The sequence below is a fragment of the Mesocricetus auratus genome, unplaced genomic scaffold, assembly GCF_017639785.1.
Source record: "Mesocricetus auratus isolate SY011 unplaced genomic scaffold, BCM_Maur_2.0 Super-Scaffold_4256, whole genome shotgun sequence".
Taxonomy (NCBI): Eukaryota; Metazoa; Chordata; class Mammalia; order Rodentia; family Cricetidae; genus Mesocricetus; species Mesocricetus auratus.
Window position 1 is genome coordinate 80,651,802 of NW_024429182.1, and position 21,690 is coordinate 80,673,491.

The 21,690-nt window shown below is 48.5% G+C and overlaps 1 protein-coding gene across 9 annotated transcripts in view; it reads left to right on the forward strand.

The window, feature by feature from the left end:
• Positions 1 to 8,360: 8,360 nt before the first annotated feature.
• Syt17 (synaptotagmin 17) overlaps positions 8,361 to 21,690 on the forward strand; it is a 70,774-nt gene continuing 57,444 nt past the window's right edge. Inside the window, exons 1-3 of one of the 9 annotated variants that reach the window (XM_040755788.1) lie at positions 8,361 to 8,485; positions 20,682 to 20,699; positions 21,316 to 21,464. In XM_040755788.1, coding sequence (XP_040611722.1) covers positions 8,426 to 8,485; positions 20,682 to 20,699; positions 21,316 to 21,464 — 227 coding nt within the window. In that variant the 5' untranslated portion in view covers positions 8,361 to 8,425. Of the gene's footprint in view, positions 8,486 to 15,421; positions 15,916 to 20,052; positions 20,145 to 20,204; positions 20,439 to 20,676; positions 20,700 to 21,315; positions 21,465 to 21,690 lie in introns of those variants that run through there. The other 8 variants (XM_005075623.4, XM_040755808.1, XM_040755821.1 and 5 more) reach the window with 8 other exon arrangements.

The following is a 21,690-nucleotide window of genomic DNA, read 5'->3' on the forward strand; positions in this document are numbered from 1 at the left end:
ACAACCCCCCAAAGCTGAAGGGGGATGTATTTCATAACCAATTCACTTCTGTAACAGAATTCTATTCCACAAAGTAACACCCAGATTTCATGAGAAGATATAGGATGTCTTGGTGTTCTTTAAAAATTTTGTGTGTATGTGTGCATGTGTATGTGTGTGTGAGTATGTGTGTGTGCACATGTATGTGTGTATGTGTGCGCATGTATATGCGCATGTATATGTGTGTATGTGTGTGTGTGAGTGTGCGGGGTAGTATATGTGCATGTGTGTGCATGTGTATGTGGGTGAGAGTATATGTGTGTGCGCATGTATATGTGCATGTGTGGGTGTGTGCGCGCGTGCATGGGGTGGTGTATGTGCATGGAGTGCAGGTCCTTTGCATGAGCAGTAAGTGCTCTTGAGCTGAGCCATCTCTCCTGCCCTTGGTGATCTCGTTTGGCATCTGTTCTCCTGTGGGAATGTACATGGTTCATCACAGTGCTTTATAGCATCTTACAAGGGACTTCAGAATGACCTAGAATAATTATCTATATTAACCTGGAGGAAGTTGAGGGTCCATAAGGTTACACTTACTGTGAGTTAGTATCTGTAGCTGAGCAATTAGTGAACTGTATAACTCTGGTATGTGTATGCCTGCTTTATAAATGTTTGCTGCCAAGGCTTATGACCTGAGTTCAATCCTCAGGACCCCCACAGTGAAAGAGAAAAGACTACTACAAGTTGTTCTCTGGCTTCCACATGTGTGCCATACATATCTCCAAAGAAACACAATACAAAGAAAATTATAAATTTACTTTTTAAATGGGTACAAGAGAAATGGCTTAGCATCCAGGTTGTAGGTGGTACCTTCTGGGATTGAATAATGTGTTGGTCTGTGCTAATGGCTTTCTCAAAACTGTGACAGGATGCCAGTCATAAACAACTTAAAAGGGGAAAAGATTTATTTCGGCCCACAGTTTCAGAAACTTTGGTTTACGGTCCTTGGCTCTGCTGATTCCAGAGCCATGGTGAGGAGGAACATTATGGTGATGGAAGTGTGTGGGGGAGGAGATCCTTCACTTTGGGGTGGACAGGAAGCTGGCAGGGACAGGAAGGAGCCAGAGTAGTAAGCGTGTCCAACCTGAGGCCCATGAGCTATGTGCTCCCCAGTATATCGGTGAGTACAGTCTGCTTCAAATTTGTAAACTTAATTGTAGTTTACGTGGTGGGAGGATGGGACTCAATTGTGTGACTGTTTAGCTCCAGAAGAGCTAGTGACCTCAAGTGAAGCATATGCCTAGAAAAGTACAAAAATTGCAGGCTAGCCTCAGCTAGTACCCCTTGTACTTCAATCTTCCTATGAAACATGAGACATTTTGTTAAAATGTGGATTCTGATCCAATGGACTTGGGGTGTAACCAAAGACCCTACATCTTTCATGAGTTGTAAGCACCCGGGAGGCAGAGGCAGGCAGATCTCTGTGAGTTCGAGACCAGCCTGGTCTACAGGAGCTAGTTCCAGGACAGGCTCAAAAGTCACAGAGAAACCCTGTCTCAAAATGGCCCCCCAAAACAGCTTCTTTATTACTTCTTATGGTCTACGTGAGCTCTTTTTTTGTCTGTTTATTTGTTTGTTTGTTTGGTTGGTTTGGTTTTGGTTTTTCAAGACAGGGTTTCTCTGTGTAGCTCGTCTATCCTGGAAATCATTCTGTAAACTGGAATGGATTTTAGGTTATTGATACAAATTTAATGTTGTTATACTGTATGTATATTTCTACTCTTGTTAAGGTATTGTGTTTATGCAGCTCATTAAAAATGTAATGTATAATTTAAAAATACAAAAAATGCCCTCCAAAAGATAATACTTTAGATATACTGAATTAAAGAAAATACCTTATACCTCATAAAATATTCAATAAGATAATATTATGAAAATTAAAATTTCACTGCTGCATTGAATTCTTTTAAGATGTGACTCCAGGGAAATTTTAAATTGCATATGTGGATATGGCTTACATTATGTTTCTATTGACCAGCAAAGCTTTGGAGCTCCCATCAGCTCCTTGATTTCCTTGCTAAAGACAAGGACAGGGTCAGACTAACTAAAACCTATGCTAGGGTGTGCTCCCAGTGGCTACAGCAGCCAGGGGAGCAGCTGTAAGACAGAACTGAGGGCTGAGTCTGAAAAGGTGAGATCAGTCATTGTAGAACCACAAGGTTATACCAGTGCAGTATGTCAGTTAGCTATTGCTGTGTAACAAAAGCTTCTCACCCCCCCCCACCCCTGCCAAAGCTTAGTTGTCATTTGCTATTGCATTAGGGCAGCTATACAGTTTCTTTCTTTGCTCTTTTGGGGCAGTGTCTCATTCCAGCCTGGGATGGGGTGGAATGCCAAACAATCTCCCTACCCAGACTCCCCGATACTGGGGGTCTGAACCACCACTCTTGGTGTACTTGGTATCAGATTTCTATGGCATTTTTCTAGGGAGACTTCAGGCTCGTGATACTGTGTGGGACTGATTAGCAAAGACCAAGAGAGGTACTGGAGGAAAGGCAACTTTGAAGGCAGGCTTCCTGGATCCAGGATAGTGACAGAAACAAACAGGGGTTCATATAATGTGTCCCTTGCTTCTGGGGGGGGCACAGCATTTCTGGTGAACACATAGGAGTTTGGTGCTTTGAGAAAGCAATCAGAGAAACTGAGGAATAGCGATGGTAAGCAGGAGTGACTTTTATTAGCACGAAAACCAGGAACTAAGCAGTGTAAACCAGTGTAGGCCTGCAACTTCTTTGCAGAGAAAGAAAGAAAGAAAGAAAGAAAGAAAGAAAGAAAGAAAGAAAGGAGGGAGGGAGGGAGGGAGGGAGGGAGGGAAGGAAGGAAGAAAGAAAGAAAGAAAGAAAGAAAGAAAGAAAGAAAGAAAGAAAGAAAGAAAGAAAGAAAGAGGCAGGCTAGCATTCATGTTGGCCAGGAGACAACCAGGCCTACCAGGCACCCAGCACTAGAGTCAAAGTGGCACAAGTACAAGTTCAGCTCTCATCCTGTTCCTGTCCTTACACAAAAACAGGTGAGATGACCACACACACACACACACACACACACACACACACACACACACACACACTCTCTCACACACACACACGCACGCACGCGCACACACACATGGACACGCGCGCGCACACACACACACGCACACACACACGCACACACACACGCACACGATAGAGGAAAGAGAGCATTTTGGGAGCCACCAGAGTCAGCTCTACTGTCCTGCCAGGTCAGTTGCCTCAGCATAGCGAAAGGGATCTTCGGATAGCTCAAATCTGAGGGAAAAGAGTGCTTGCAGTTCCAGTCATGCCCCTTTATTGTTTGTTTTAATTCTAATTTTCTTGCCCTAATTGTCTATAATTTCTTAGCCCTATTTCTCTGTCTCAATTCTGATTCCAAATACAAATCCTGTTCCAATTCATTTTTGTACCAATTATCCTCTTCCTCCTCCTCCTCCTCCTCCTCCTCCTCTTCTTCTCCTCCTCCTCCTCCTTCATTTTCCTACATTCTTTATCCTTCTACATTCTTTACTCTTCAAATCATATTTCTTGTCTATCTTATTTCAATGTTCATTAACAACATTTTAGTAACAAATAACTACAAGGAAAATTCTCAGGGACACAGGCATTAAAGCAATGTAAATAAAATACCAAAGCAACTCCAAGAAGGATAGTTATGGCTCATGGTTTCAGATGGTCGAGTTGTGGTTGCTTGACACCATGCCCTAGGACAGCATAGAGAGAAGGGACTTCTTCACTTCCTGGTGGGAAGGAAACTTTCAAAGGTACGTGTCCAGTGATTCACTTCCTCCAGCTAGGTCCCTCCTCCTAAAGTTCCCAGAACCTCCCCAAATAGGGACTAAGAATTCAGTACAACCTATGGAAGCTGCTTCATATTCAAGGCCTAACAATGTATGTAAGACTAGCTTTAAGAAGGGACCCATACCAGGCAGTGGTGGTACACTCCTTGAACCTCAGCACTTGGTAGGTATGGACAGGCAGATCTCTGTGAGTTTGAGGCCAGCCTGTTCTGCAGAGTGAGTTCCAGAACAGGCTCCAAGGCTACGTAGAAAAACCCTGTCTCAAACCCTACCCACCAAAAGGGGGACCCATATATAATCTGTAAGAATTTTCACAGGAACACATGTCATGTTGTCAGTTATGGCATGGCCTGTCCTTCACCACTGGACATCTGTGATTTCCCTGTACATGGGATAATGTAAGCCACCTGGCATTTCTGTCTTCTCATATCTTATTTCCTGTGGGAACTGTTCTTGTCCTTTTCCGTTTATTCCTAGTGAGGTTGCTAATCATGCAGCCACAGGCATGTACATGTCATTCAGGCCAGGCCAATCATAGTGTTAGATTCTCCTTGTACCTGTGATTGAGCCAGCATGGCTCTTAGGACTTACTTCTGTCCTTTGATTGCAGTGAAATGGAAATTGCAGGTCACCAAGGGTCAGGCTAATCAGAGAATCTCATTCTCTCTCAATCCCCTGTAGTCTCAAGGCACACTGTACTGACTGCTCTCTTCCCTCTGTGGATGCTTGAGCAGTGAGCCCTGAAGCTGGTGCCCTTTATCTAGAGAACAAGGTCAGGCAACAAAGGTTCTTTGAACTTGACCAGAATACCACTTTAAAAGGTCAGTGTATTATGACCCTTTCATTGCCTCGAAGCCTATTTCATGTTTCACTTGCATCAAGAGACTGCATTGGCTGGGGTACATGTTGCTTAGCTGGTGGAGTGCTTGCCTAACATGCATGAAGCTCTGGGTTTGATCCCCCAGCACTGCATAAACCAGGTGTGGTGGTACCACCCTGTCACCCCAGCACCCCAGAGGTGGAAGCAGGAAGATCAGGAGTTCTGGGTCATCCTCAGCTGCATCGTGAGCGGGAGGCAGCTTGACATACATGAGACCTTGTCTCAAAGAAAATAAAATCAAAATAAAATGAACAAGCAAGTGGGAGGGAGGGAGGGAGGGAGGGAGGGAGAGAGAGAGAGAGAGAGAGAGAGAGAGAGAGAGAGAGAGAGAGAGAGAGAGAGAGAGGTCATTGCCCAATAATATGTTTCTGATAAATGTAACCTCATTGTTGCATGGTGCATGATCATGGCATACGCGTCTACACATCAAGGATGACTCAAAACATTCCTGTTCCAACTCAATCAACTTGGAGAAGTAAGACAGCGGGAAAAGCAGGTTTAGGACAGAGAGGGCAAGCCAGGAACTTGGTTTTTTAATATTCAATGTATTGTGCTACCTTGATTTAGCATTTTTATTTTATTGTGGTGTTTTGGATCAAGCCCAAGTCTCACACAGGCTAAGCAGATATTCTACTGCTGAACTCTAGCCCGGGTATACCGGGTCAGATACTTCGTAAAGCTAAGTAGTTTGAGCTGTACAGAGCACCAGGTCTCTGCCATCGATTAGCAACCTTACCACTGTTGCCTGTCAGCTGTTACAGAAACATGCATCCCAGTAAAGCCGGACTTGTCCAGTTTGCTGAGCCCCGTTCCCAAACCTGTGTCTGGAGAAATGGAGCAGCTGTTGGGGGGGGGGGGACTTTGGTGCTCTGAGGAGGCACTTGGGCTGCACACACATTTAGAGGATCTCTTCAGACAGCCTGAAGATGAAAGGAAAGTTGGAGATGGAGAGTCACTAGCATGGCTGTTCTGAACTGGCTCTGTCTGACACTCAGGAGCACACATCCAGTGTGCAGATGCCAATTAGGCAGTCACAGCTTGACTTTCGTGGAAAAGAGACAGATCTGTAGAATAGGGAAATGGCTTAGTGGGTAAAGTGTCTGGTGTGCAAACATGAAGACCTCAGTTCAAATCCCCAGTACCAATGTAAAAACTGGTCATGGTGGTATAACCTTAGTGCTTGGAAGTGAAGACAGGCAGATACCTGGGTTTGCTGGGCATCCAGCCTAGCTGAATTGGTGAGCTAGCTCCAAGTCCAGTGTGAGACTTTGTCTCATAAGGTAGAAAACACCAGCCTCTCACTTCCACACACAGACACGTGGGCAAGCACACACATGGGTGAGGAGAAAGAGAGGGATTTGGGTAGTTACCTACTGCTTCCTGTTGTGGGTGAGCTTCTAGAAGACAGCAGGCACTAAGGAGAAGATGCCTTGCCATGCCCCCCTGATGGTACCTGTAGGCAGAAGTTTCTGTCCCACCAGCAACTCCCAAGCAGATACACCAAGACTTAATATTGTTTATCAGTGCTCGCCATTTTAAATTAACCGTTGTTCCTTATTTACACTCTGCCACATGGCAGTACCTGGCACATCCATCTCCTACTCCTCCTGCGTCTGGATGGTGATTCCTTGACTCCATCCTTCTCCTTCACATCATCCTTAGTTTGGTCACCCCACCTATACTTCCTGCCTGGCTACTGGCCAATCAGCGTTTTACTAAACCAAATTGAGTGAAAAATCTTTACAGTGTATGAGAGGATTATTCCACAGTACATACTCCCTCCCATATAATAAGTGTCAGCTGATCACCGAGGAACAAGTAAATTTCGTGCCACATGCCAACAAGATTCTAGGGCTCCCAACTCCTTCATCCACTTGCTCATCTAAACTGCTATGCTCATCTAAAGGACTTATGAAGAAACCTAGTGTCCTCACACTGGCCACTGTGGACCTGTTCCCTATCTGAACCCGGGTCTCTGTGATGCACACCCTGACTTCTGTGTTCCACCTGTCTAGGGACAGGATCCATCCGCCCACTGCCATTTCTCATCCTTTCTATGGGAGAAGGCTGTGGATGAAAGGGCACCCATATCTAAGAGGAGCCTTTTCTACATCCCTGATACTCAGACAGCGGTCCAAGAGACAGCAGCATCACTTTCTACACAAGTCAGCTTCCCATCACTGCAATTAGACCCTAAGCTAATCAACATAGAAGGGGAGGATGTTTATGTTCAACTGGCTGGTGTGGCTACTTTGGGCCTGTGGTAAGGTAGCACTTCACTATGGCAGAGCAAACCTACTCCAAAGGTAGGGAGGAAGAAAGAAGACAAGGAGATGAAGAGCAAGGTCCCCTTTAAGAGCACACCCCATTAGGCTCCCACCTCTCAAAGATTTCACCAGCTCCCAATAGTGGGGGCCATTCTTTACAAACAACTCTAAATGAATTAAATGTGTGTGATCCCATGCGTGCACATCCCCCATGGTCACATGAGGAGGTAGAGGACAACATTTGAGAGAGTCAGTTAGCTCCTTCCAGCATGTGAATCCCAGAGGTTGGACTCTAGTCCTCAGGCTTGCATGGCAAGTGCTCCAACCACTGAGCAACCAACCTCACCAGGGCTAAAACATGAGATTTTTTTTTGCAACTTGACAACATAAGATCAGTGTGGAAAAGTTGGACACATCCAGTAGAACTTGCTAGAAATGCAGGATCAGATCAAAGGCCCTGCCCCCAAACTCCTGAATGGGAGATTCCAGGTGAGGACTGCACCACGAAGCAGGAGGCTCTGTGTTGCTCATTCTGGGGCCAACATCAGAACCTTCTGCAGGGGCAGTACAAGCACAGACCTGTCCCAGTGCCCAGGGCATCTCATTCAGCAGGGTAAGATTCTGCCCTTCTGTGATGGCGGGATCCATCACCCAGATGCTGCCTCAGATGAGGACCAGAATGGGTCTTGAGAATCAGCTGGCGGTGGTGGTGCACACCTTTAATCCCAGGTCTCAGGAGGCAGAGGCAGGAGGATCTACTGAGTTTGAGGCCAGTCTGGTCTACAGAGTGAGTTCCAGCTCAGCCAGGGCTACACAGAGAGACCTTGTCTCGAAAAACAAAAGCAGAGAGAGAAAAGAAAAAGGAAAATCATCATGCCACTCAGGGCACAAAAACTCAGGAAGCAAGGCCGACTACAGTGCCAGTGCCATTGTCATCTGGAAGTAACACCCAGCCTCAGATCCTCTTCCTGCCTCTGGGAGAAAACTACACTACACAGCAGATCCAAGTTAGTGTCTCATCATCAACCCAGGAAAGCAGACTTCATGTGCTTCCCCATGAAGTCACATCTGTGTTGTCACGTCCATGCCAACCCCAGCATCCTCTTCTATTTCTGCAGTTAAATCCCATCTCCATTCTTCTGAGAGTAAGGGGGAGGGAGGGAGGGAGGGAGGGAGAGAGAAACAGGTGGTCACTCATTCCCTGCAAATACCCCTTTTATATGTTTGCAGGCTGTTATTAAATCGCCCTCAGATTTTCCTTCTTGAAGACTAAATCATTAGCTATCCTTTTCTGAATCATGAGGTGGAGAGGATTCGGCTGACTACTTACCAACCTCAGTTGAGCTAGTGTAGGGGCTCCAGGGGTTTTTAAAGACTAGATCATCAGACTCCTTCACCTAAGCAAGATCCTTAGGGGAGACGCCAGCAGACAGCATGCAAGATGAAGCCATGTCTGGTAGGTTGCAGGGACCAGCAGGAGGTCAAGCGGCACGGGTGAGTCAAATGTCTTCAGAGCTGATGCCTGTCAGGCGCATGCCCCACCTCCGTGCCATCTCCTACTCTGAGCCCTGACAGCCAATGAGTGAACATCACTCAGGCAGTCTGGCTGACGGACAGCATTCTTCTAGTTGGGAAGTACAGAGATACCAGAGAGATGATGTCCTAGCATGCTAAGGTCAAGGGTGGACTTTGTAGCACCTGCTTCCATAAGCATCCTCTGGAAAACTGATAGGAGCTGAGGTTCCCTAGATTCTACCTCTAAACCTACCAAATCCCAGTGTCTAAGTGAAGAGGGAGTTTAATGGGATTGTTACCTCCTTCTGAAGAGTGCAATTTAAGAATAACCTGTGTCTGGGGTTGCCCTGTTATCTCAATAATGGCCATGAAAAAAGAAGGAAAACTATTCAGGGTAAGCAAGTAGTGGGGTCATTCACATTGATAAGGACTTGTGGGTGGGGGCTGTGAGTGTCTTCATGTATATCTGCCTGTGTGTGCTTGCGTGTGTGTGCTTGCATGTGTGTGTGTGTGTGTGTGTGTGTGTGTGTGTGTGTGTGTGTGTGTGTCACTCAGGGCCCCAGGGCCTCACACCAATAGGGAAGTGCTATATCTTCAGCTCATACACTTTGAGAATGAAAAGAGAGTAGCAAAGAGAATTTACTGAGAACCTCCTGGGGGCTGGTACAGTGTTACGAGATAAATGCAGAGTTATTCTATACCCCATCAAGGAGAGTGCTTCCTGCCACGAAGCACTGATTTTGACCCCATTCACTGAGGAGGAGGCTGAGATCCACAGAGACACATCTCAGGTCTCACAGCTAGTGAGAGGTGAGCAGTATGACTTTCAGGGGGCTAGCTGACTCCAGCAGCCAGAATTTCAACCGCTAAGTTGTCCCTTCTTGCTTCCTGACAAACTCCACTTTTCCAAGCATATAATAAAATAAGAAACCCCAGGTTAAATGTATACTTTGGGGGAAAGAAAGGGAACTGCTTCTGGTGAACTATGCATCCATGTTTTGTGGATTTTTTCCAGTGGCTAGAGTTCTCTCCAGTCCCAGTATGAAAGTGTATGATACTCGTTTTGCAGATGAGAAAAACTGAGGTTCACAGAGGTGAAATGGCTTGTCCCTAGTCACACACCATTAGAAAGATAAAACAGAGCTTTTGCCCCTGGCAAAGATGGAGAGCAAAAGAACTCTGATGACTACACAGCACAGCTTGTGCTCTGGAGACCCTGTTTATCCAATGGCCTCCCTCCCTATTTCAGAATAGTTGTTTAATTAGCTTCCAGCCTTCTTACTACCCCGGCATTCTAGATAGAAACACAGCCCAGGGAGGGACGCAGGCATAGCTAAGACAGGATCTGAAGGACATGCCCTAGTAGGCCACAGAATTAAAATTGACTTAGGCTCATGCTCCATCAGAGAGAATGGCCAGAACCGACAGTCCCTGAACAAGAAGCTGCATTGCTTAGGTGGGTGGCAGCAGCCGTTTCTGCCACCCTGGCACTTTTGTATGATAACAGGTATTGTAAGGGCTAGAGGCTGCTTTCCCACCTCTAATTCCCTGCTGAAGACTGTTATTATGTGTATGTGTCTGCCACCCCAAGATTGGTGCTCTAGGGAGACCGCTGGTTCATCTTAAGAGCTGGAGATGACAACAGTACCACAAGAGGAACTGGAAATCAGCCCCAGAGTGTCCTGCGTTAGGAAAGGTAGAATTCCAGGACCATCTACACTTCCCTCTGGCCTAGATGGGCTATGGCTACATCGTGGTGAAATAATGCTTCTGTCTCCACCATCTTTTCCTTAAAAAACTGGCCTTTCCTGCCATCTATGTGGTCCCCACCAGGTAGTGTGACTAGTGATGCCACACGTATCTGGCTTCCTGCCCAGTCTCACTCTAGTAGGGTGCTGGGTCCTCTGGCTCAGCATGTGACCAAAGCAGGACCATTACATGTGACATAAGATCTCTCTTCATTGGGCCCACAGACATAAAAACAGAAACCAAGCCATCCCCCCTCCCCACCCCCTGCCCCCTACCCCCGCCATTTTCAAGAAGCAAATCTACAGACACTGCCAATACCAGCTGTGTCTGGAGGATTTGCCCCTGGACTTCCCATTAGTGAGCTTCTCATGCAGTGACAGGAAACTGCTTGACCTCTGGCCTCTGCACTTGTTGAACCTCACTGTGATCTGAGAACTGCTTGCAGTCCCCACTGTCTCTGCTAAGCCACACACTGTTGCTTTGAGGGTGGGTTCTTTAACCCTGTACCACATGGAAGCATTTCAGGAGAATGGATTTATAAGTATAGAACACGATATATCAGACACCAGAGAAATTAGCTGCTTGGACATGCAGTTATCAAAGTACTTAAGCAAAATTGAAATAGAAGAATATTTTCTTCCTCCTCTTTACTGGATTTTAGTTTTTCTTTAATTTTTGAGATTTATAATACAATTATATCATTTCCTTCCTCTTCTTCCTTTATCCAAACTCTCCCACATGCCCTCCTTGCTCCTTTTTGAATTCACGACCTCTTTTATCGCTAATTGTTGTTACATGCATATATGCATATACATAAGCATTGCTAGATACAACCTGCTCTGTTTATATAATACTACTTCTATGTATGTTTTCAGGGCTGATCATTTGGTATTGGATAACCAATCGGTGTGCTCTTCCCTGGGAAAGACTGCTTCCCCTGCTCTCAGCATTCCTTAGTTACTTGTAGTCCTTTGTGTAGGGCAGAGACCTCATGGTCTTTTCCCTGTTCAATTCATCATGTCTACTGTCATTGTTCAGCTCATGTTTAGGCAGTCATGTTGGTGAGATTTATGGGTGTGGTTTTGACATTCCCAGGACACACAATCTCACAATGAACCCCCTGATCCTCTGGCTCTCATGATCTTCCCACCCACCCTTCTGCAAAGTTGCTTAAGCCTTAGTACAGAAGCTGTTTTGAAGATGTACAGAGCTTCATAGCTCTGTATTTTAATTGACTGTGGTTTTCTGTAATGGTCTTCATCTGTTGCAAAGAGAACTTTCCTTGCAGAGGGATGAGGACTATCTGTGGGTATAGGGAAAATATTTAGACTGTAGTTATCTTCTGGGTTTTGGTTCAGGGTGTCAACACATAGCACAGGCTGGCCTGGAATGCCTAGTCATCTTACCTCAGACTCTTGGGTGTTTGGGAATATAGACATGTGTCATCAAACCCAACTTATATATATTTCTTTACTGATTCACTCAATGCAAAGGTCTAGTGCATTTGCAATTTTCAAGCTATGAAGAGGCCAAACATGGACTCTGTAGATGCCCAACTTGATGACCTGAGTTAGATCCCTGGACCCACGTGGTAGAAGGAAACATACCTGAAAATTGTCCTCTGACTTCTGCATGCCTCCTGTGGCACATACATGCCTGCCCCACTCTCTGACATCGTATTTACACACAATAAATAAGTTTTATGAAAAATTATAAAAAAGGATACAAATGGAATTTCAAGTGTCTCCAGCAGCTGTAAGACAGAATAATGCTACAGGCTCTCCCTTGGTCAGAGCACATGCTGTTCTGATTTGTTGCCTGCCTTTGCAATTTAAATAGTAGAATTTGGCAGAACTGAGGGAGAAGGAGAAGTAACTCTTCCTGTCTAAGTTCATAGATCACATGAACATCTCTCCATAGATCCCTGAAATCCAGCACTATTGGTCCCTAGGACAATCTCCCAGGCTGCAGTTACTGGGACTCAGTTTAATGACAGTCCCTCAAGGAAGTCTTCTCTGACCCTTATCACTCTGGCTCAGCGGCCCCTGCTCTGTACTCTCGGGCTTCCCCTTGTTGCCAATCCACAAGTCACAGGTAGTTCTGTGTGTCCATCATGAGAAGAGGTGTCATCTCACTGTAGCAGACACAGCCTTGGTCTGCATTCCGGTGGCATCTCAAAGCTGAACTGCAAGTTCCTGTGAGGGCCAAGAAGATGATCAAGAAGTCACAGGACCCTGGAATCTAGTCTTGGAGTGACCTTGTACACTCATCTGATGAAGGCCTTAAGCTGACCTCTGGGTGACTCTTCCATCTGAGGATGGGCAGCATGAGCAGTGTGGCTGTTTCTAGGAAATAGATCAGCTTACCCCTTCTTTACTGTGGATAACTTGCCTTGACCTCCAATCTAGTGCTACATCCTCCTCACTTGTAAAAGGGGGAGAGATGCCACTGCACAAGCCTTGCAGAATTCCAACAGAGATTAAACAAGGATCGGTGGGATGTGCTCAGCACCCCAGTGTAATCAACACCTTACTTAAGTGTTGGAGTCACACTTGTTAGCAGCCATTACTGTCCACTTACATCATTGAGCACCGTCTTAAATACTTATTAAGCATCATTGTCCTGGATACTTTGCATACAACCAAGACATTTAATAATAGCAGAAGTGGATTAGCAGATTCTATGATTCCCACACCAAGTAAACCGTTTCCTTTCTACGGTCCTTAGTATTCTCACAGACTTCAAATCTTAAGAGATTAAGGATCAGGGACCAAGTGTGGTGTGGTGCATGCCTGTAATCTCAGACCTAGGGAGGTAGAGGCAGGAGAATGGAAAGTTCAAGGACAACCTTGGCTACATAATGACTTTGAGGCAAACCTGGGGTACCTTATCTACAAAATGTCAGAGAGAAGAGAGGAAAAGGAGTAGTTATGATGATAATGATGATGGGGGGATGGAAGTGGGGTGGGGAGGAGGGCAAAGGAGAGGGGAGAGGGGAGAAGGGACCAGATGGGGGGGCAGATATCAATGTGCTAAGCTTGCGCCAAAGTTCATCTCCCCTCCTCCTAGGACAGCAGCCACAATGGCTAGGGGAAGGACTCAAGTTCAGGTTTCCTGCTGGATCCCAGCTTCTGAAACTCATGTACCCTCTAGACAAGTTTCTTTATCTCTATCTGCATCTTTTTTGCATATATAAGCAGAGTGATAGTAAGAGAGTCTACTTCAAGTTAAATGTTAATGTGTGCCAAGGGAGAGGACAGTGAAGATGGCTTAGGTTTAGCAGGGCACAGTAATGCATACTTGTAACACCAGACTTGGATGTGAAGACACTAGGATCTGGAATCTGAGGCCAGATGGAGCTACATAGTGAGAATTGATTTCAAAATTAATAATAATATAAGTTAGATATTTTTATTTTAGAAATATCTATATTTCTATCAAACTCTTCTAGCTCCCCCACATCTCTCCAAGGAGTATGCTTCCTCTGTGAAGCCCCTCCTCAACAAGGGAAACACTGAATAAACACAAGTACATACTGTAATGTGGATAAGCCTGCCTAGTTGGAGGAAGGCAGTCAGTACCTTGGGGAGTAGCCTTACCTCTCTGTACCTCAGTCTCCCCATCTTTAAATAGGGGCTAAACCCAGCACAGGGACCAGAGTCTGAAGCAACAAGCAGACATCTTACTGAGGACCTACCCTGCTCTGTAGAAGAGACACATGACAGGGCCAAGGCACTGGAGTGTTGTTCTGGAAACATGGACTTTGACCCATTATTCACACTCAATGTGTTCTTCCCCAAGAGAAACACAAACACTCCCCACAAAGGACTCCAAAGACAAAGCAAAGTGCAAATTCACCATAATGAAGTTTGGAGGGCCAGAGTTTGCCTTTACTACAGAGCATGGGTGGGGGGTTACTTACAGAAGTGTGGGTAACCTCCCAAAGCAGCTGCACCACTGGGAAAAACTCTCACTTCCTCTTAGCTGCATATATGAAAGTCACCCCACCAACCTGGCTTCAATTAACCTTCCACAGTCTATACAGTCTAGCATCTCAGAAGACAGTGAGGCTGCATGCAATTAGGGCAGAATTACATACAAATGGCTGGGAGGTTCAGGAGGGAGCAGCCAGAATCTAAGGCGAGGGTCCAGCGACCCTCCCCAACCCCCCCTCATATGAGGGAAGGCTGCTAGTCAACAAGCCCTACCTCTGTGTTCTCTTACAAGCAGCACAGCTGCTCTGATGAAGGTAACGAGCTGTTAGACTCAGAGGATCGAATTATTCAACATGTCGCATGCTGTGCTACAACTGTCGTACTCCCAAATGCTAGATTTTTCCTTGCGTGCATTACATACTTAATTACTTCCATATTCCTTTACTCGTTTATCTCCCCTGGAGACTAGGCTGGGCAGAAATTTGACCCCATTTTTATTGGTGAAAAGATTGGGACGCCAAGAGGTTGAAATGACAAGCTCGATGAGTTGGTGAGCAGCGACACCAGCTGCCAGTCGTGGAAAATAGAAACTCGAGGAGGGCCACGTTCTACCTCAAATCCCTAGCCGGATAGTTGCGCCGACCTCGGTGGCCTTGCAATGGAGACCCTGGGCTGGGAGATGCGATGCAAGCTGGCAATCTTCCAGTGCGGGGAAGATGGGGGTGGGGGTGGGGTTGGTGCGGGGAGGCGGGGAGGCGGGGTTTAGCCTCGCGGGCCGGCTGGCGAAGCGGACCGGCAGCGACAGGTCCTGGGCACTGGGATCCCATCTGCCCTCCAGCAGTCACGCCCCGGGTGCAGCCAGACGCTGGGTGGCGCTGCGCAGTCGCCCTGCCCCAGACCTGTTGCGTTCTGGGCTCCAGCACAGATGATTAGGGTAAAGGGTCCCACACCGAGCCGAGCGAGGATGAGAGTTCCCCTGCCGCAGCACTGTCCTGGGGACTGCCAGGTCCATCCTAGGAGGCGCCTGCCCTTCAGCTTCTAAACACTCCTCGGCCCGGTTCTAGGCGCGTCGAGTGCTGCTGGCATCAAACTTTAGCTAAGCAGCTTGGGGAGAGGGAAGGATGAAGGGGACCTTCCAACTCCAGACCTCACAGCGGGCTGCGCGGTGTCACCTCAGCCTCTCAGTCGCCCCGGAAGCCCTGCTGTCGATCAGGCAGTGGATCGGTACCACTCTAGTGCCTGCCGGCGGCGCTGACCTGGGCACCGCCTCCGCCCACCCCTTCGCGGTTCCCATCTCCTCCCCCGCCTCCCGCGCTTGGGCCCCAGCGTCGCCAGCCAGCCCCGCCTGCTCCGGGGTCGCCGCAGTCCCCGCGGCTCGCCCGGGACTTCCTTGCCAGGCGCCCCAGCTTTATCGCAACCCGGGAGCGCTCCAAGGTGTGGGTGTGGGTGCTGGTCCACCAGAAGGTGAAGCCGGGGACCTCGGGGCATCCCGGTTCTGCGCTCCAGGGAGGCGGCCCCGCAGGGCTGGGCAAGGACGGGGCGGCCAGTGGAGGGGCGGGCACCGCTCATCAGTCACGCCAGTCACGTCTGGGGCCACCCGGCTGCCCGCTAGTGTCTTGCCGGCTGACTGTGCCACCTTGCTGAGCCGGCGAGGGCAAAGGGGCTGTGGCGACGCCATGCCCGGGCCGGAGTGAGTGAGCGCGGGCGAAGATGGCGTACATCCAGGTAGGACTGTGGCTGGGGGCAACGGCCAGGGGAAAAGTGGGGACCGCGCCCCCTCCGCCGGGAGCGCGCGACGCGGGAGTGCGCACCAGCCGGCTCCCACAAACTTACTAGAGAAAAACAAAAAACAAAAACAACCCCCCCCCAAAAAACAACAAAACAACGGGTGCCCCAGAGCAGGCACCTGTGCGTGTCCTGGAGCCAGGGCAAGGGACCTCAGATCGGATATGGAGGGCTCTGCGTGGGAGCTGCATCCTCGCGCTCGCCTCCCTGGAAGGGGAGACCGTGGGGGTGACTTTGCACTCCCCCCCTCCCGTCCCCCTGGCACCCACCCCAGGGGAGGGGCCGCGGGAGGGCGGCCCGGGGCGCGCCAGCCACCCGGCCCGCCAGCGCCCGTTGCCGTGGTGACGGCTCGGGCTAATTGGCCGGTGGAGCCAGCTGGAGGCAGCTGTTCAGACTGGAGGGACAAGGACATCCTTAGCCCCGGCACTGGGTGCATTGGGGTGGGAACATCCAGAGGCCAGAGCACTCTCATGAGGGCTGTTACTTCAGTCCGTTGAGGTCTGAGAAGTGCAGGACACCCCGCCCATCCCTCTCACAGAGCACCCCCAAGACTCTCAGAGGGAGAGAATTTCCAAGTACCCCCCCCAGCCCCCGACACACACACCTATGGAGGGGGCGGATAGGAATGGACTGTTCTGCTTGGCAAAGAAACCTGTTTTCTTTTACAAATTGAAAAGTGGTGACAGGTCATCGCCAAGGTCACGAGGCCAGACCTGCAAACAGATAGGAGTTGCTGAGGGGTTCTAGGGCTGCCTGCTCTTAGTAGGAGAGGAAGGGAGTAGAGTGGCTCCCAGGTCCAGGGACTCATCTTTGTCTCCCAGCCTAAGCTGGCCGGGGGAGGGGGGGACACACCACATGACACGACCTGATCCCTTGTCCCCTGCTCCTCTGATAATCCGTCACCTGGTGGAACTTGACCCTCTCTTCCTCTGGCTTTGATCCTCAGGAATGGTTTGCAAAATTTTTCATGGATTGCCTAGGTCCTGATTTCAAGTTCAATGAAGGTCACATTTACGGTACATCTACTGTGTCTTGGAAATTGTTGGGATACTGTTCAATAGTTGCTCATTGACACCAGGATGACAACAATTGTGGAACAGCACTGAGGACATAGGTTACAGTCCCTGCCTCTCTGATGCCCAAGGGAGTGAGCAGAGAGCAGTGAAACCAGTTTTATGACTTTTCGTGGAATTAACACATTTTCTTTTTCTGCGACTGGCTCTCACTATATAGTCAGGCTAGCCTTGTGATTCTCTTGCCTCCGTCTTCTGAGTGCTGGGATTACAGTGTAGGTCACTGATCAGCTATCTAAAACCATATTTCAGCACAGAGAAGTTAAGTCACTTGCCAAGGTCACACAGCTATTTAGCAGTCATGGTGGTATCCGAACTGTAGGCTAGGAGGGGGATGTGTAAGTTGTGCATCCCAGTGGTTCTGCTTCCCTCTTAGAAGCAGGCTTTGAACTTCTACCGAACACAGAGAGTAATATTCTTTTTCTTCTGTGACAGTTTTTCAATTGGGAAAACAGTACTAAAGCAAGCACAGAGTAGGGTCAGAGAATGGGCATGGCTATGAACCCACAAAGCTTTATTTGTTTTGGTCAATGAGTCTCAACTTTCTGAAAGTCAGGAAATAGTCATCTGTGATGTTTTTCAGTCATTTAAAAAATACACAAATCCACTGGGCTGTGGTTGTTGGCACTTTTATTCCCAGAGCTCCGGAGGCAGAGGCAGGCGGATCTCTGTGAGTTCCCCGCCAGCCTGGTCTACAGAGCGAGTTCCAGGACAGCCAGTTGACACGCAGGGAAACCCTGTCTTGAAAAACCAAAACCAAACAAGACAGCAATCCTTTGCTGGAGGACTGGGTAGTAGCCTACCACGGGACTGTGAGCCGGGAGTCTGCTGCCCTGTGTGGGATGCCTGGAGTTTTCTCTTCATGCTTCCTGACTGGAATCAGTTCTCCACCGGTATCAGAAGCGGGAGCCCAGAGGATGGAGAGAGGCCGGATGAGGCCCTGAGCTGGGGCTTCTCTCCCATTCCCTTGGGTTGCTTCTGGGCCACCTTCTCTTACTGGGCTTTGAGAAGCTGTGCGTCCTCTGGCAGCTTCTCTTCTCGCCATGGCTGTATAAATGACTAGGTGGCTCTCTTTTGACCACCCATGAGAACACACATGTAAATTGCTAGAATGCACAGATGATTGGAAAGCATTGCTTTACGTTGAACTTTTCACTTTGTGGTGACTGGGGGCACCTGGAGGACTGGGGAACTGAACATCTCAGGGCGTGTGTGACAGAAAGAATAGCTCTGGAGTCAGCTCTCTCCTTCCACCGTGTGGGTCTCTGGGATTTAACCCAGGTCATTGGGCTTGATGGCAAGCACCTTTACCCACGGAACCGTCTTACCAACCCTCAGTTGTTTGTTTGGCTTCTTTTTTCTTTCTTTCTTTTTAGACAAGGTCTTGCTGTGTAGTTCAAGCTACCCCTCCCTTCACCACCACCTTTCTCAGCCTCCTGAGGCCAGGATAACGGGCCTGCGCTCAGTTTATAGCAAACATTTCAAGCTGTTTCTGGTGCCACCCCCATGAGGGAGCAATCTTTATGGCTTGAACTTGCCAGGGTGGTTCTTGGTGCCCAGGAGGCATCACCCTGTCTCAGAAGCCATGAAGAAGGTACATTTGTTTGGAGGTTGGGAGCCACACAGCATTTCTATATTAAGAAATCATCAAAAGAAGTGATCCAGGCTCAGAACCCACCTCCCTCCCAGCTTACCGGGTCATGTGATCTGTGACCTGTGACCTTTAGCACTCTGTACCTGGCTGAGCTTGGGTTTTGGAGGGATCTGTGATGAACACCTTTATGTGGTTTCCCACCAGCTGACCAGTAGTGCTTCAAGGAGTTTGAGTTGTAGTTAATAGTCCTGCCACCTATGCTGTTATTAATGTTTTTTTTCTAGAATTGGACTCTCTTGAGTTCAGATCCTCAGCACCCGTGTGAAAGCTGGGTGTGGTGGTGTGTTATACTGGTGCTAGGGAGGCAGCGACAGGGGACTGCCCATGGCTTACAGGTCAACCAGCCTAGAGTTGATGAGCTCCCTGTGTCACAATAAGGAAGACCCCTGACATGGACCTCTGTGCTCCACATACACGTGCATGTGTACAAGCACTCAGAGGAAAATGTACACATATCACACACACACACACACAGTGGGAAAAAACTTTTATTTTAACTTACAAAAAAATCAAGTCGGGCATGATAGTACACACCTATAATCCCAGAACTCGGGAGGATGAGACAGGAGGATGAAGTCTTCCAGGTTAGCCTAGGACACAGATTTACACCCTGTCTGAGGACAGCTAGTAAGTCACCGAGCACACAAAAGGTCTGTAAAGGAAACTGTCACCCATGAGCAAAGGGAGCCAAGATCACATGACAGAAGCAGAAGGTGGCTGGAAAAATAAACACAAGGGGAATGCTCCAGTATTAAATCTGAGTGGGACTGGGCTATCCCCAGCCTTCGAGGACTCATCTTGCTTTGTTTACAGGAAAGAGGAAGAGTAGAATGATGTTAACATCTGGGAACAAACCCAGACTGTTTCCTCCCTACTGGCTCCTATGCTCCCCAAAGCCCTGGATTTGGGCTTCACCTCCCTTCCAGTCTAGAAGCTGCCCTAATCTGGTCAGCAGGATTTGATACCTGCTTGGTGGTTTAACATGATCATGTATTCGGTTTAGTTTTGGATCAAAAAATTCTGGGGCTGTAAAGATGGCTCAGCTGGCAAAGTTACTTGCCACGAAATCTGATGACCTGAATTTGATCCTTGCAGCCAGGTGGAGGAAGGAGAGGATGGACTCCTGGGAGTTGTCCTCTGACAGCCACCTAGTGCAGTGGATGGTTGTGCACACACACACACACACACACACACACACACACACACATGCACTAAAGAAATGTAATATCTTTTAAAATAAGGAAATCCTGGATTCATAGAGGAGACCTTCTCTGGAAGAAGAGGAGGGAGTCTGGAGTTTGGGGACCTATGAGAAGAGGGTGGGGCAGGGTAGAACCACACGAGGGAGGGAGGACCAGCTCCTGGCATCCTTCCAGCCCTTCCCCCGATTTGTGGGTGGTCTAGGATGCTCTCCACCAGCAGGATTGGAGCAGAATTGGAAGGTAGGGCCCTGGCGGGGCGGGGGAGTCAGCCTGTCAGTTTAGCTAATCAGGCCCTCTTGGGTTGGCTTCTGGCTATTTCAGTCTGGGAAGGTTTGCGAGTCCCCTGAAGTGTGGCTGCGTGTTGAGTAGCTTGACGATCTGTCTACCCGCTCTGATTCATAACAGCACACGGTGCACATCCAATGGAAAAGCTCACATTTCCCGTTTATTCGCTGTTAGTTAACCAAGAGGCTCCCAGCAGCCCTGCAAACATAGCCATACCTTGGTAGTAAAGTCAGCTCCCTCCCCAGAATGGTGAGTGCAAAGATGCAGGGTGCTGCTCTGTGTTGTTTTTGTCTTGCTGTTCTTTGAGTTGCTGGAATATTGCTAAACTGGTCTCTCTCTCTCTCTCTCTCTCTCTCTCTCTCTCTCTCTCTCTCTCTCTCTCTCTCTCTCTCTCTCTCTCTCTCTCTCTCCCCTCTCCCCTCTCCCCTCTCCTCTCTCCTCTCTCCTCTCCGCCCCTCACCCTGGCTTCACCGTGGCTCTCTAAAAGGGCAGTTGGAACCACTGAACGAGGTGGGTTAATTCAATCATCTGTTTGGCCTGGATTCTAATCAAATGCTTGCCTTTCCGTTTGGAGTCTGGTGTGGGGCTGGGGCATGATTGAGTACTGAGTCACATCGTATTAGCGAGGGTACAGTTTCTGTTCCTTCCTACCACAGGGGAGACCCTGGCAAAGGGACGTCCCTGGACAGCATGTGTGTCCCAACTCAATCGGACTCCCCCAGTTTAGTTGCATGTCCCTGGGGCTGTTTTCCTGAAGCATGTTTTTTTTTCTTTTGCCAGGAGAGAACCCTATGCATTGTGTGTTTGTCTGGCCCTCTCCATGTTGCAATAACCGCCCACCTGTCAAGAAAGGCTCACACATAAAATACAAAGGCAAACACCTGCAAGTGTTTTGCTTGTTCTGAACGGCTACAGCCACTTATGTTTGCCATCCCATGCCCACGGTGCATAAATAGGAAAGGGAAAAAAAACCTTTTTCTCCTACTGGCAACTCTGCTCTAGGGTGCCTATTTGTCATGGGTGGGGCACATCCCAGATGGACTGCTTATAATTTGGGGTGTTGTCTCTGCTCTCCCTCTTCCTCACCCTCCACCCTCCCTCCTCCTCCTCCCCTCAATGGCCTCAGGGATTTCTTTCTAGAATCTCTGACGTGCTGCTGTGTGGATGGACTTGCCGACACTGCTGCCAGAGGTGCTACGAGTCCAGCTGCTGCCAGTCCAGTGAAGATGAAGTGGAGATCTTGGGACCTTTCCCTGCCCAGACTCCTCCCTGGCTGTGAGTAACCCACTTGAAAATGTACCTCCCAGCACCGTCGTCTCCACTGAAGGACTGGCAGAGGGTAGGGTGAGATAGGCTGAGTTACCATGGACAAGGCCAAGAAGGGCTTCTCTGTGCCCCCTCATTTGTGGGCCAGCTGGTAGCACCAGCTGGCTGGGAGGCTCCTGCTCAGCCACTTCTGAGATGCTAGCCGGGTGATGCTAATCTTGGGGACACTTTAAGT